The sequence below is a fragment of the Spermophilus citellus genome (genome assembly GCF_964194105.1).
Source record: "Spermophilus citellus genome assembly, chromosome: 1".
Taxonomy (NCBI): Eukaryota; Metazoa; Chordata; class Mammalia; order Rodentia; family Sciuridae; genus Spermophilus; species Spermophilus citellus.
Window position 1 is genome coordinate 5,858,436 of NC_138182.1, and position 16,796 is coordinate 5,875,231.

The 16,796-nt window shown below is 41.7% G+C and overlaps 1 protein-coding gene across 1 annotated transcript in view; it reads left to right on the top strand.

Annotated features, from left to right (window-relative positions):
• The window catches only part of EFNB2 (ephrin B2), a 41,339-nt gene that overhangs the window by 14,684 nt on the left and 9,859 nt on the right, over positions 1-16,796 (top strand). The window contains exon 2 of the mRNA XM_081310775.1: positions 6,196-6,479. Within this exon, the coding sequence (XP_081166901.1) occupies positions 6,196-6,479 (284 nt within the window). The remainder of the gene's footprint in view (positions 1-6,195; positions 6,480-16,796) is intronic.

Here is a 16,796-nt window from a genome sequence, read left to right on the forward strand (position 1 = left end):
ACTGAGATAGTCCATTTACTTAAAGTGATCACGTGCAGCCCTGCATTGCCTCATAGAATCAGTAGGCCGTTCTGTCACCTGAGCATTGTTGCATGTTTACACACAAGATGCTGCAGTGTCACTAGGTGACAGAAATCTGATGGGACCACTGTCATATATTTGGTCCCATTATTGACTAAAATGTCATTACAAGAGGCTTGACTACACTCTAATGGTATAATTTTGAAATGAAAATAAAATCAACTCTCCGCAGTACAGAATGTATATTCATGGGCAAGTCTTGGTGATTTGCAGGTGGAGAAACTTCCTGTGGGGTCTCCTCCCACCTCCCCACTTACTCATTTCCACCTGTAGCAGCAAGTAGAGCAGGATTTACATTGTTGTGTTACATGAGTAGCCTGGCCTTATTCCTGGTGTGCTTGATACCTGCCCTAATTATGTGGAAATATGAAGTATCTTATTTAAATAGATTTTTCTGTGTGTGGTATTAGTTGTGGCTCTGGGCCTGAGCTGACCCTGTGTGAACAGAAGCCCTCCCCCAGTACTTGCATGAAACACTGCTGTTTCTGCACGAGTGTTTTACCTAGTTCTTTGTTTGGATGCAGAAACTGGTCATTCCTGTCTGTCTTTTTTATTTTGATCTCAACGTTTGTCAGCTTGAGAGTTCTGCATTGAGTACCAACAAGAACTCAACCTTGTTTGTGTGGTAACTCTGGCACATTCTGACAGTTATTTACATCCACTTACCCACCATTTCTTGAAGGAGACCCACCAGGCCATCTCCCAACTCAACTTCATGAGTATTGACTGAACTACATCAGCATCAGTGGCCACTAGTGGGTTTTCTTCCAGGTCAGCCTGGGTGGTCAGGCCAAATAAGTCACGGGCTGTCTCTACCAAGGTGCGTTCTGTATGGTCGATTGAAGTGTGGGAGGGGGCCAGGTGAAGGGAGCAGTGACAGCACGGTGTCCTCTGGCGGGAGAAGGGCAGGGTGTGACATTACGGTCCCTGAAAGCTGTCCCTTGGTGTCTCATCTACTGGCTTCTCCTGGATCCTCCTGTTGCACTGAGTGGGTTCAGAAAGAGATCTGGTGACTGCTGCCTCCATCTGACTCCAGGCCCCCTTCAGACCTGGGGGTGCAGCAGAGATCAACAGAAGGACCCTGACCCTACATCACAAAGCAAGATGATCGACCCTGTCCCCGAACTCATACATGGTGGCCTGTGAACCCAAGTGGCTCGTTGATGGTGCCTTCAGTATCTTGTGCCCTGTGTTAAACCAGCCTGGGTTCCACCTGATTAAAATGCCCTGCTCTTGCCTTATTATTAATTCTGTTCTGTTCTCATCTATAACATTGAAGAATATTATGTCACATAATGGCAGTGAGAATTTTTACAATTAGTACTCTGAAGTTGAAATGTCTAATAATTATTAGAGATCTAATTTAGATTACTAAATATTAATGTCTAATTTAGATTATTAGATTTATCATCCAAAGTATTCCATGTGGGAGTATTAGAGTCTAGTTTGGCGAATAACTTAAAAACTTGAATTAAATTCAATAGGTAATCCAAAGGTAAAAATAGCCACTAAAATCAAGTCATTTTACTTTAAGGCAAGTTAGCTTTGGAAACCCCACTTTAGAGATTCCATTTTTTCCCACATTCTATTGTCTGTATATCTGATTCAAAGTCATGACATCTATTGTCTTGCTTGGAAATGATTCATGGGAAGACCATAGGAGTTGCCTATTTGGGCTCTGTGCTCCTCACTGGCTCCCTGCAGAGAATGCTGGATGCCCAGGAAGCAGCTCTGAGGTTCCCAGGACAGGAGGATGCACACCACAGGGTGCCCATGCTGACCTCAGGCTCAGAGAGGGACCCACCTGGCTCCCCTCTCTCCAGTCTAGGATGTGAAGCACCGTGGAACAGACATTAATGAACAGACATGATTAAATGGCACCTCTCTGTGACCACTGTTTGGGGCAAGATTTAACCAAAGCTACATTCCTTCTGTAGTGTGAGCTGTAACTATGGGGGTTTCACTGAGCTTGGGTTCAAGATGAAGCTTAGCTCACCAAAAGAAATCTATATTTAACATCCACCGTGGAATAAATCATGTAGTAATTTCAAGGTAACCAGTTGTCATCACCATATAATTTTTTAACACTTTCCAAGTCAACACATGATAACTGACAGAATCCGAATATAAAACCCTTAGCTTCAAAAACATTACTGTTTACTGACCTGATTATAACATATAGCAATCATTGTGTTCCATTTTTAAAAATGGTATTATTATTAAGAAACACCCCTTTTGGTTTTCATCTCCCATCTGCTGTTTACATGAATGGTCTGGAATGCATCTGTAACATTGCATGTAAAACACAGATTCCATGTGGTCGGCCTATTTCTTCTTCTCCTTTTGGCTCTTGGCCTCCTGGGGCAAAACAGGATACCAGGTGGCTGCCTGCAGGAGCCAGGCCCTCAGATGAGTGCCACGAAGCTCAGGCACAGCGGTGTGTGCTGTGCATGCCCCCAGGTCCCCTGGGGCTCTCCGTGGGGAGCTGCAGGCCTGCGCTGCATCTTGGTTTTCTCTTGATTTTCCTTAGCTTCATGGCTTTCTATAAAAAGCTTGATTTAGGAAAACAAGTATCTCACAAAACCAGATTTGGACTTCCGTTCAAAAGGCACTGAGAACTGTACGGTGCAGGGTAAGGCTTTCCCTGTCCGGTTCCTGGGCGCCAGTGTTGCCCCTTGCTCTGCAGGTTGGGGTGTGTGGTGTGTGGACCCTGCTGACCCACCAGAAAGTGCCCAACAGCTGCCGTATTGTCGTGATGAGTGACTTTGGAAGTGGCTAATTCCTGTATTTTAAATGGGGAGGAATTTTAGAAGGCTGCATAGGATTCATACACATCCTTCTACAGAGAAAGGGTCAGAAGTCTGCCCTCGGTGACATGCTTGGAAACTCTATCTACGTGGCTCGGTCTTAGAATCCCTACCAGGCCTGTGATCTGCAAGCAGTCTGCTGCACGTGATTTGACTTGCATGCGTGTATGGTGGCCCCCGTTGGTTCACTTCCCTTTTTCTTCAACTAACTAATGCCTCCGCATTCAGAGTCTCCCCCACTTGGGCCGCTGCTCTTTAGTATTGAGCCAGACTTCTGCCCTCAGGAGCTGAGGTTTTGATGGCGGGACCTCTTCTCTCTGAGAGCATCTGACAAGGAGTAGGTTGCTGTGCCCTTCACTGAGACCCTGTTGCTTTAGGAAATAGGGCTTCGGGGAGGGCCCAGTTTCTGGGAGGCCCCGCCCCCTTTTTGCCACAATATACTCAAAAGGTCATTAACTTTTTTTTTGAGCTTTAGGGACAGTGGGTTTTGTCAGGGTTTGATATGAGCGTGTCAGATATGCTTGTTTGAACTCAACCCTCCCTACTCCCCTGCACTGTCATGTTGATTGGACGTCCCATGGGTCAACCCTTGACAAAGCTGGACTGCATACACTGGATTAAAACTTTTGTGTTAAGAAAGTGTAGCTTGTTTGCAAAATGAGTTAAGAGCCAATTAAATATTTATGTGATTTGTGCCTTCTGCAAAATATGGCCTAAGATGCCCAGGTCGTCCGGGAAGCCGCACCAGCCCCTGCGCCATGGGCCACTGACCTGCCTCTATCCAGCTCAGCAAGAGCTGCCCTGGGCCCTGGTGAGCGGCAGGAGAGTCCAGAGCAGGCGCCTTCCTGGGCGGGCAGGGAGCCTCCGGGGGTCTTCACTGCAGCAGGAGCGCATCCTCAGGAAGGAGGGGTCCTGGCAGGTTCTGAGCTCAGAGCTTGTCAAGCCCAACTGCTGGCCAGGCTGTGATGGGCTCCAGAGCTGCGCAGGCGCACAGCTGGGGAGGGAGGCTGACCTAGAACAGGGCTGCTCCGGCCTGGGAAGGATCTGCTCTCTAAGCCCAGGAAGCCCTCCGGGCAGTTGATAGAAGGTTAAAGCGGCCCCACCTGGCCACGGAACTTTGCAGAGTAGAGCAGGCCTGGGCTTCCTCTGGTTACTTAGGAAGGCTGGTGCCAACACTCGCTCACTCCCACGCGGTGTCCCTCGGGGCCAGCAGGGTGGGAACCCCAGGCAGGACATGGGCCCTGGTTTTTGTAATGGTGGAGTCGTCCTGCAAAGGTGGAGGAGTAAGCATAAAGACAAAGCAGCTTCAGAAGGAGAGCAGTTTGATCCCGTGGAATTTCCTGTACCTGCTGCCAGGCACGGGGCCTGAATCACTGAGTGTCCTGTGGGGAGGGCAGTTAAAAAACGAAAAATCCTCTTCCACAAATGCTCAGATGCAGCCCTTCACAGGGAATGGGACTGCAGGAAGCGCCTGGGGACACCCAGCTTCTGCCAACCCCTCCCCAGGTTAGAGTTGGAAGTGTCTCTCTGGGGAGCTGTGGCATGGCCTAGAAGGCACAGAGAGGCCTCTCTGAGAGGTGAGCACCCCTGGTCAGAAGTTCCAGAGAGTTCTTCATCTGTGCACACATGATGTTTAGAGTCTGTCATTGTTATCAGATGTACTAATTTTGAATTCTGCTTTGTAGGAAGGTTTTGTCTTAGGTGATTCCTGTTCACCACTTTTTTTTTTTTTTTTTTTTAATGGATGAATGAGGGTTGGGATTGTGGCTCATCTGTAGAGCCCTCGCCTAGCACAGGCGGGACCCGGGTTCCATCCTCAGCACCACAAAAAAAAAAAAATAATAATAATAATAAATAAAGGCATTGTGTTGTGTCCATCTACACCTAAAAAAAATAAATATTTAAAAAAATAATAAATGGACGGATGAATGTTATATGTTCTTGCTAAAGGTGCCACATTAAGGGGGGACAGCCCTCTCTGGGGTTGTACATTCCCCAGAGAGTGACAAGCCACCATGTGCAACCTGCATTTTTCCTACCATAAAAGTATTGGTTTCTAAAAACAAAGCTATAATATAATTATTACATGGCTGTTTCATAGCCACTCTGATGTACTCTTCAGAAAATGAATACTTCATCAGCATAAACCATACACGGTGACTTCAGTGTGGACTAGAAATTTGGAGTGCCTGAACCCCTTGCTTTATCTCTGTGGGTGCATCCTGGCCCATCAACATCGTGGCTGGTGGGCTTCTCTGGTTAAATAAAACCTTGCATTGGAAGGATTCTGGGGCAATGCTTTTTTCCCAGGCTTTAATATCTTAATGAGCCCACAGGCCTAGCTGCTTGTAAGTGCCTGGGACTTCTGAGTGTGTTAGTGTTAGTACTTGAACCAGGATGTTCATTAGGAAGCTCTTGTTTCAGTATCTCAGAGAAACTCCCCATTAGGAAAGATCTTTCAGCAGCATGACTAGGGAGGGAAGGAAGGAGGGAGACTTTTAGGTGTGTGTAACCAGGGATATTGTATCAGTAGCCTTAGCTCTAAAGGTTTGCCCCTAAGAATTAATTGGAGCAAATACATCTCAGGGGAGGGGAGAAGCTATGTAGAGCAAGGACTGAAGTTGTTATCTTTGCAAGTAGAGGACTCTTCATTTTGAAGGTGAATCAATAGTAGGACTAATTATTTCTGGTTATCTTTTATGGGTTTGTAAGACATTTCTTTTGTTCAGTGTAATAAAAAACCCATTGTTTGATCCCTGACTGAGTAATTATGATAAGTAATTTGAAACATTCCTGATGAAACTTGTCTGTTAATTAACATCCACAGCAAATGGAAACCAACAGGACAACAAAGTCTTAGTGCGCCCACTGTTCCCTGGAATGGATGAGATCTCTGTGGCATGCCCAATAAACCCAAATTGCCAATGGTTAAAAAATAACAAACAGGTGGGAAGGTCTGACTCACCTTGGAGGAAAAGTTATTGTAAAGCTACACAAAGGAGTACTGAACTATTCTGAGGGAGGAGGTGGCCACGAAATGTCAGCAGGCTGCCTGACCCTGCGGCTTAGAAGGAGTCTGCTTTCTTGTTTGGTTTTTGAAGCTTAGTTCCTAAATACATTTGTCTGGCATGCAAACAAAACAAAAACTCTCAATGATGATCTGATGAACAAAGAGACTTTCAGTAAGTAAAAGTGTGGACCCAAGAAGTTGCAATTGGGGATTATTGGCAGTGTCTGGCTTGATGTTAACATATCATTAACACTGTTTAAGTTTTATCAACTCAGTGGCTTTTCTTTTATATTTTAGATTTCTACCTGGACAAGGACTGGTACTATACCCACAGATAGGAGACAAATTGGATATTATTTGCCCCAAAATGGACTCTAAAACTGTTGGCCAGTATGAATATTATAAAGTTTATATGGTTGATAAAGACCAAGCAGACAGATGCACTATTAAGAAGGAAAATACCCCTCTGCTCAACTGTGCCAAACCAGACCAAGACGTGAAATTTACTATCAAGTTTCAAGAATTCAGCCCTAATCTCTGGGGTCTAGAATTTCAGAAGAACAAAGATTACTACATTATATGTAAGTATAATTGTGTTCCCTTATTTTGTAGAAATTAGGATAAGCTAAATAGGTTTGTATCAATTTTTGTTTCCTTAAAATTGTTGTGGCAAATAGTTGGGTGAGAATCTTTGCTGAAGAGTTGTCCACTTTTTCAGGGAAATTTTAATTGAATTTGGGACCCTGTAGTAACAGTATTAATTAAATATAAATACCCAAAGGGGGAAAAAAACATCTTGGGATTCCTACAGTATTGACATAAATGGATTAAATGAATATATACTCAGCAGCTCTATTGACAAAACCATTTTTAAGGACCACTGATGAGATTTTGATGGGTAAATCTATTCGATGCCTTTTCTCTCCATCCATCCATCCACCCATCCATTTGTCCCTTCATCCATCCATTCAGTGTTTGTTCTGGTGACAGTGCTTCCGTGTCAGGGACTCAGCATTGGACATGGTGGCATAACGATGACTTCCTGCATGAAGGTGTCAGCCTGGAAAGATGGATCGCATAGGTTGGAAGGTTTAGGGTTGCAAGACTAAGCACCATTATACATGGACTTCTTAAAACCAGATTTTGAAGGGTAAAGCAAAACCTAGCTTTCTCACTGAATTACTTCCCTTCCCCATAAATATAACATTGTTTCAGGAAAAGATGGTACAGAGTTCTTGGATTATATCTGATGGAAACTCGTGAGGCTGTGAGTTCCAAATCCATGAGGACACCCTGAACATGGGCCTACTGTGTGCACCCTGAGCTAGCACCAAGCCCAGATTGCTCCCAGGGCCCTGGATTCTGTCAGAGTGGAGTCTGGGAGGCTCAGACAGCTGTGTGCATGATTCAAGCAATGAAATATTTTTCCCTAAATTTTCAGTTTAAAATTATACTCTTAACTGAGTGGAATTCTCCATTTGTTTCCGTAGACTTGAGCTCATTAGGGAACTGTCTCTGCTGGCTGGGCTCCCCTACTGCTTGGTGATCAGATTAAAGGTCTGGCTTTCTCCATCTACAAGCTGCTGCTTCTTTAGAGCTCAGAACCAATAATTCACTGAATATTTATCCAGTGCTCCATAATATGTATGTTTTACTACATTAGGAATTTAAAAAAAGGTGGTCATGGATGCCTAATTATCTTGTCTGTTGCTTCGAAATGCTACAAAGACTAAAAACCTGTTTTTGAAGCCAACTTGATACATAGAGAGCAGTTTTCCAAGAATAAGTAACAAAGAAAAGGAGAAAGTGGTAAATTATGTATTTAATGGAATAATTATCATAAAATGAAAATAAAAGCATTCCAAGATGAAACAAAGCAGATGGGGTGGTAAAGTGTACAAAATAATAGGGAAATCTTTGACAATACACAATAGTTACAAGGTAAAATAGATGAAAACCGAACTTTTGTAAGCTGAACAGTGGTTTTTTTTTTTTTTTTTTTCAAGACCATGTAAAGACTTTTTCAGTGGATCCTAATGCCTAGCATAACATTGATAGTGAACATGACCTGCAGTGAATTCAGGAAGAGGTTTCTGCCCCTGTGGGGTAGAGAGGGGAAGTGGCAGCCTCTGATCAGTGGGTGTACTAGATTGATGTTCGGTGGTGAAGGCCTGTCCCTTTGCCTGAGGCTGCCTGTTGACCCAGCCATGGAGGATAGCCAACAGACCCTCACCCATTCTCTCTCTTATCTTAGTTCATGGCTTCATAAAGATGGCTTTGTGAATTCTAAGATCCCACTGAGTGCAAGTGGGATTTCAGTAAACATTAAAGGCTTAACCTTTAGTCTGAAATACTACACAAGAAATGCAAATAAATAAATGGTTTACCAACATCTCTTTGCTTAATGTAGTGCATTTAATAACTAGCTTTTATCAATGCATGAGAGATTTGTATCTAGAAGCATAGTTTAATTTATAATTATAATAATCTACACAATAATGGCATCCCTTATTTTTCTTTTTTTGGAAACTCATTATGCCACATTAGCAGGTTCATTACAGGTAGCTGAGCTACTCTGGCCTCCAAAACTCTGCTTAGAATTGTGATTTACAGTGCAAAACCATGGGGTGGACTGAGATAAAAGAATCTTAAACAGAATTGAGGGTTGCAGATTTGCAAAAGGAGGAGATTTTTGAATGTTGGCTGTTGAGAGACTGCCCCAGGGTTGGTAAGTGCCCAGGCTCAGAAATTGGCCTGGAAGTCCAGTGACACCTTAGCAGAGTTGAAAGGTTTCTACTACATTGCAGGCAGAGGAGGGCATTTCAGATGCTTAGGAAAAAGCAGAAGCCAGTTTCTTACCCACCCTATAGCAAAGCTCAGCAATACACAAATCTCTCTTGAAAGGAAATGGGAAATTAAAAGAACAGATGTTAAAATAGTCTTAAAAAATAATGTTGACTTTGAATTGTTTTCTTCAAGACTTCCAAGACACCAAAATAATTAAGGGATTTGTAAAAGTTACCAATTTCTATATCAAACAAATGCCCACCCGTGTGTGCGCACACACAGGGTCACAGTCAGACTCTTTGCCTTTCTTCAGAAGAAGGAAAGTAAATGTTTGAAGATATTGATTTTTATAATGGTACACTCATAAAATAGTGCTGGTAGCATGATGGAAAATACCCAGATTTACAAGTGTATTTTTAACTCCTGAAAGCACTGGTTCTCTTTGAGACAGTAATATTGGCATTTGAATTGCTAGGAAATATAATACTCTGTTTAACTCCAAACCTTTGTGTCTGGTTGGTGGCATCTTCGTCACTGGGGGTGGGATGGACCCCCCGGGGACAGTCCACATGGACTGCACTGGGGTCTGGTGATTCCACAGGGGAACAGAGATTTGGAATAATTGGACCAGGAGCCCGGGGTCCTGCATCCTGGTTCTGCTGCCTGAGCATAATGAGAAAGTCACTTTATTTCTATGAACTTTAATTTCCTTCTCTAGAAAATACATTTATGATTGGTGTTGTTGTTCAGATGAACAATAACAGTCTCCTCTGGGTCCAGGCTGGCTATGGCTGGACAGGATCCTAAACCTGACCTTGTTAAGGTGGCTCTTCTCAGCTGACATGGGCAGGATCTGCTCTGAATTCTTTAAAGACTCTTCATTCAATTTGTAGAATTACCCAATTTAAAATAGTCATCACAGTTTGAGTTTTAAAAATAAATATTACTGTTTAATGAGAACTATTTTAATCCTACCAAATATCCACTAAATTCTCTTAAGAAATGACATAATAAAATGATACGTATCCTCATTAATACTTCTCATAGATGATTATTTGCTTTGACATGTGGCAAAATGATATATATGGATTTTCTTCATGTTTACAATTGACTTTTTCAAGTGACCTGTTTCATTAATTAGCCTTGGGCTTAATTTGCATAATAAAAATCTAATTATTAAATGATTCAAAGATGGTCTGATAAGCCCTTGTTCTCCACTCCAGTTATTTTTATCACGTCTTTAAAATTGTGTGAATGTTTGTGAAATAACTATATGTTCATGCTGATTCCCATTTCAAGGGAAGCTCCATGTTGGACATAAGTAAACATTCCAACTAATATTAAAAGTGTTCCTGCCTCCCTGTCCTTCATCCGCACAGTGTCCCTTAGGCCCTCTCTGCTTGGCTTACCATCTTTTTTAAAGGTGATGATCCCAAGCTGTGTGGCGCGGCCGTTGGGTGTGTGGGTCTTTGCCACACAGTCCTGAGGGCAGTCCTGTAGGTTGCTTATGACCTTCGCATAAAACCTTCAAGATACAGAGATTTCCATCACACCACCAGAACTGTGTGAATCAGAGACGGGCGAGAAGCGGATGCCTTTGTGATCGTGCATTTTAAGTGAACAGTGACCACAACAGAGCTGTGGATAAAATAATATTCATAGAGTGCCTCCCCATTTAGTTTAATGTGGCTTTTGCATTATTTGACTGTCAACCTGTAGCCAGGACGTGGTCTTGTGGCGTAGCCTGTAGGTCATCATTTCTAAAGGCTGTTTGGTTAATAGTTGTTCTATTACATGTACACACATGCTCAGCCTGAGGTGTTCACAGTAGTCTTTCTGGGAGTCAGCCCTCACTTTCCAGCCTTCCTTGATAAACACGGAAGGATTCTGGAGGAACTGCCATTTCTTAGGCCCCTCATTGGTTTGGTTGTCCGTTTTTTTTTGTTTTTGTTTTTGTTTTTTTATATAAGAGCATGCAAAATTGGAAGGCTCCACAGGTACCTTTTGCAGTTTTTCTGGACATGTATTCCACTTTTGAGCAAAATCACAAAATCAAGTAAATGCTTACACAAATAGAATGAAACAACACTTGTAAAAACCCAAGCAGAACAGTAGACCCTACTCCTTATTTTGATTGAGCATGTGTATGTATGTTTGTTTTCTTCTGCTGTTTTTTCATTTATGGATCTAGGTTTGGGGAATAGGAATGACAGGGGACACTAACATACTAAATGTGCTGTCATCTCTTTCCTAGCAAAATAAGTTACGGGAGCTTTCAAATGTCTTTTGGTATTTAGATATCTTTTGAAATATATAAGAATACGTGACTTCTATAAAGTGATAATGCACTTTATTTGGTGGATTATTTACATGTAAATGTGGCAAAAGCAACACTTCCATCATAACATAGATCAGGCTAAGTGATGCAGCAAAATCATCCTGTCCCTTACATCCTGACTTAGGGTTGGAGATTCATGTTTGCTAACTTGCACATAATTACTAAGTGTAAGCATTTAATCCCATTTCTGTCCTTCCCTACAACAGTTCTTTTTGTAATGTAATTGTCAAAATCTTGCCAGACACTGTAGAGTATGGTGCTTAGAAAATAAACATACATACCACCAACACAGATTAGCCGAGGAGCTGAAGGTCTGGGGTCTGGCAGTCCTGGGCTCTTGAGTGCCCTTCTTCAGGTAATCTAACCTGTTATTGTGCCTTGATGTCTCCATCTGTGAATGGGGATGGTGGTAGCACCTGCTCAGAGGGTAATGTGGGTTGTGTCAGGTAGATGTCAGGAGCCTGCTTCCAAGCTTGGCACAAAAAGCACAAGTAAGAATTCACCTTGGAGCAGGGAGGAAGCAGGGGGCTGAAGACTGGAGCACCCAGCAGGATGACACAGAATGCCTCACTGACTTGAAGTCCACCCATAAAATGAAGCTGCAGAGAGTTTACAAGTTTCAGTAATGCTGGGTAACTTAATTACAAGATCTCTCTTTGTCTTCTTTGAGTCTTATTAAAGTTATTCTGTCCTTGGGCTTTCTTTACCAGGAAGCCTGCATTTATGTATGGTTTGTTCCTGGAATTGCCCAAGCTTGTTAACAGGTCCTTTGTCAGACCCAGAAGAGACAGACAGGGGAGGAGTCTTCAGATACATGTAATCATGTTTCCCACTTTCCATTTCACCCGTTTCTCAGTACTCTTCTCAGTTCCCTAGAACACAGGGGGGGAAACCCTGCATTTTTATTGATACATTAAGCAGCACTTTAATACAGGACAAGTATTTGTTCAGGGAACAAACGTGTCAAGTTGCCTTGTCATGAGACTAGCTGGGAAAGGACACCGTCCACGGGTCTGGTAACAGAAGCGTGGTTTTTGCTGTTTATTAACAATGTGAGTTCCTCTTTGGGCTGTGGGAGGCCTCCCTTAGAGTCGACCAGGAAGGCTCCTCATGGAATTCAGAATGAAGACCTACACTTAAGGAGTAGCAGCTCGACCTCTGCTTTGCTGGAGAGTGGCTGAGAATCTGCCAGCTCCGGGGTCTGAGGGAGTCATGACGGTTGGGATATCTGTCCCAGGTGGCTCAGGGGTTGGAAGAGGGTAAGGCTGTCTTGCCTGGAGACTTGATTTGCCTTCTGTGGCGTCGCCCAGGCAGTGGTGACAGCTTCTCTCCATTCAGCACCATTCCTAATTCCCAAAGGAACCAGTGAAAAGATGACTGTGCTTTCCAAAGTGACAAGGAATGGGTGAGGAAGGGAGAGAGACTAAAAGCTATGGATGCCAAAGAGATTTCAGAGCAGATGAAGAATGAAGGACAGCCCGAGAAAGAGTTACTTAGGAACTGCTCAGAATAAAACTGCCTTTATTGTTTCATAGAACTCATCTCAATATCTCCAGCCCTGTATTTATAGCTTTTCAAAGGTTCACTTAGATTTATAAATAATCGAACAATCCTGGAGACCTAGTGCGAACATAAAAGAGGACAAGGTTTTTTCTTAACAGACTTAAAATATTCATCATGAAGATAAAATTTAAAGCAAAATAAAACTTTAAAAAATAGCCAACAGGCATAGACAGACGTTAGCAAAGATTACTTTGAGAAAACTGATTTATATAGTTGCTATGAGTCACACATTTGATCCTCAAATTCTAACTCTCAGCCTGGGTGTTGATCACTCAGGGACGTGTGGTGGCCTTCACACACTCTTATCTCACTTTCAAGTCTAGAAGCGCAGGTGATGAAGCAGTTTTTGCTGCGGTGAGAAAACCAAAACTTGATGGTGTGTGTCACTTAGTGCAGAAATGTCAGGTGAAACACAGTCCTGGACTGTCACACCCTTACACCACAGTTGTTAGTGTGTAAAGGTGCCCCTGGCTCAGGTGCACAGCATGCAAACACATGTGGCACACAGAGAGTGTGCGTGCACACACATCACATCCACAGCAGTGATAAAAATGGTGCATAAACACCCCTAGCACACATTTATAGAAAGTAAAGCACACACACAACACACACATTGCATACATGGTAGCACAAAAGACAGAGTCCCTATATTCATAGCATAGAAACAATGATAGTGAAGAGTGCATATATTGCATTGCATACATAGCAACAATAAAGGAGCTCATGCAAAGCAAATGATGAATTCTGCTGGCATCAGGCACGTTGGCCCTGATACCCTGACATACATTGTACAACACACAACTAACTTTAATCCTATGTCCCCAAAGGTGAACACACACATCCTATAGGGTAGGTGGGATCAGGTAGAGTAGTTCGTGGCTATAGTCAGCTACAAGGGAAACTGGAGCACTTGAGCCCAGGAGTTCAAGGCCAGCCTGGAGAACAGAGCAAGACCCTGTCTCAAAAATAGATAAACAAACAAACAAAGACATAATTAAAACCTACAGGTTGGTAAGAAAGGAGTAAGGGCCATTAGGAAAGTTCCTAATAGCAATTTGTTAGCTATCCTGAATTTTCTTCTTCCTTTTAGGTCTATTAATTCCATTTCTTAAATAAGAGTATGCTATTTTGTACTTTTTGTTACATTAGCAAGTAGAAATTTGCTAATGTAATAAAATAGTACTAAATAGTAAGTTTATTAAAAAATAAAAATCTGTCAAATATAAAAACAGAGATAACAGAGATTTCAAATTTCCTTAGCCAAGTTCAAATGAATGGATGGATGGATGGATGGATGGACAGATGCACGGTTGGATGGATTGGCCCAAACTCAGGCAGGAGTGTAATTGATCCTATTACAGAGGAGCCAGTCTGTGTGTTACTAAAAGACACTTCTGCTTCAAAAGTGGCTTTTTGCATTAGTGAAGTAGCCCAGCTTTGTTGTCCCCATGTTAAACCAGGAGATGAAGGTATTCTTTTATTGAAGCAAACATGTGGAAAATTGCCCTGGATTCTTAGAGTGTAGAACACGTCCCCTGAATGGAATAAGGTTCACACGCAGGGCAGATTTAGACAGGGGCACTTTATTGGGGTTACTGCTGGTCTCTACATGGTCACAGCAAATAACATCATGTCCATCTAAAGTCTTATGCCATGAGTGACACATTTTCTCATGTGCAGTGTTATATTCTAAACTGTCAGCAGGCATTAATTCAGTCACTGGTGAAGTCCTACCACCTAGAGATGAACCCAGCCTCAGAGGGATGTTTTCCACTTCAGCGCTGCTCGGCTTGCAATTACTGGGTCATTAATATCATTGCATGCGATTAGTGACAGGAGAATGAATTAGAGGTTTGTGGGAGGTGGGCCCTTCCCCCGCCCATGAACTTTTTACTCTGACCCTGTCCTAGCTGGACATTTCCATATCTCTGCAAAGGTATTTTAATGATGAAAATCATTAAAAACTAGAGAGTGGGCAATGGATTATATGCTAGATATAATTCACTCAAACACATGCTGCTTCATGGTTCAGAATATTTTCATTAGATGTTATCACGCTCTCTTAACCAGGAAGTTTGGCTTTTAAAAATCTTGATGCTTAAGCTAATATAGACAATAGAGAATTATGTTTTATCTTGAGAACTATTACATCATTCATTTCTTTAAAAAAAATGTGAGTTTAGTCATTACTATCGAATTGGTCATCTGGACACCTATTTTTAAAACACAATTCCTTTCTTAGTAGGTTTTTGCCCATGTAGAGGTTGACTCTTCTGTGGGAAGGTAATTATTATTTTACTGTTGACTAAATGTCTTCAGTATATTAACTGTCTGAATCACTGTGGCAATAAGAAAACTCCTTGAAGTGCATGAGATGAAAAGCCTTTTTTATGAAATCATGTTGAATTTTTTTAACCTAATGAGAAATTCTACCTGCATAAATCATCATAACTTTAGCAATAAAATTTTAGTCCTGGATAGCAATATTTCTCCTCAGCCAGATTTATCAAAAACCAAGTCACCAAGTTGTTGCAAGCAATGTTTTGAGAGGAAATAAAGTAAACCACTTCATAAATAATCATGTGTATTTAAGCACTGCTCAAATAAAAGAAAAAAAAAATGTTGGGGGTGGAAACAGTTTATTGCCAGCACTGTTTGATCTTTTCCCAGAAAGGTGTCAACATACTGGGCTGAACCTGGAGATGCAGGTTGAACTTCCCTGATACAAAATCTGAAATCCAAAATGCTTTGCAATCTGAAACATTGAGTGTTGGCATGACAAGTCTATGCAAATGTTCCAAAGTCCAAAATCCCCAAACCCCAAAGGATCCCCAAACCTGAAACCTCTGATCCCAAGCATTTTAGATAGGGATACTGCACTTCTGCTTCTCTTCCCAATCACTGCTCCTGGGTGCATACAAGTGTGTACACTGCTGCTGCTTCCACTGTAGGTAGCTAGTTACTTTCCAGCATATGCCGTCAAAGACAGCTAAGGCTCTTGTCATCTCTGATGATTGCCATTTGTTTACTTTTTGCACAGTTTTGATGGTTGAAAGGTTTTATGATTAAACTATGATAAATCATGTTGCATTTTAGGTGTGAAATTTTTGGCTGTGTATTGTGACTGTCCTTCCAATGCACTGGCCTCCTAGTGTCCAGGCCTTCTCCACTTTGTTAGCATCTGCACACTCCTTCCACGTATATCTCAGGTCCTGTCTGTTCCCAAGTGAAAGTGGCTAGGGAATGGAGGTCATTAAACTCTTTTAAGTGCACATACAAACAAAAGCAGCTTAGTAAACATTTTTCAAAGTTGCAACATTTTTTTAAAACCTCTGTTTCTGAGTTGTCATTGATTTACCATATCATTGTTTACCATGAACTTTTGAAATCGAGGAAATAAAATTAAACAATTTTATTCAAGAACTTGTACTTGATTCGTGGTATTGTCAGTCATTCTCCAGTGCTAGAAAACAGGAGGGAAGGTCTAAATTGTGAATCCATTTTAGAATTCACTTTTTCCACATCATTCTGCTTAGTAGAGAAACTAATTAATTGTGTTGTATAGAAGTCACTGAAGCTCAGCCAGTTATTACTTCTCTATGCATGACTTGCTGCTTTAAAATTTCAAAACACAACCATAACAATGTGGCCTAATTCAAGTGATTCTTCTTATCGAACTAGAACAATGTTCAGTTGGTGAGAAATTCACACCTCCTACATCACTGATAGTTTATACTGTGTTTTAGCTGTGAAAAGTTTCCCAGTTTCAAAGGTAAGGGTTCATCCAGAGTCAGTGAGTTATCTCATCCAGGAGAGGGGTTTTTATTTAAAAAAAAAAAAAAAAGATTTGGTGAATGTTTCATCTTGAAAGTATTACCCTTTGTGTTTTTTCTTTCTTCAAATAAAGCTATTGAAGAAGTATACCACATATACATTTGCTCCAAGAAAAGGCAAATTTGACTTTGTTGGATGACATGCTATGTGATTTAAAAGTAATGCTGAACTTTTTTTTTATATTAAGCCAAACATTAACAATAATGTTTTGACTGCCCTTGGAAAGTCAGAATGATATGGTTCTCATTTCTTTCACTCTAAAGCCACAGTAAAAGAAAAAAAAAAGACTTTCGAGTGATTTTGGGGGCACATTATACAAATATAGGTTTCAGATACTTTGTTAATTAACTTTTAAAAAGCAGTCATTCATTTTTGA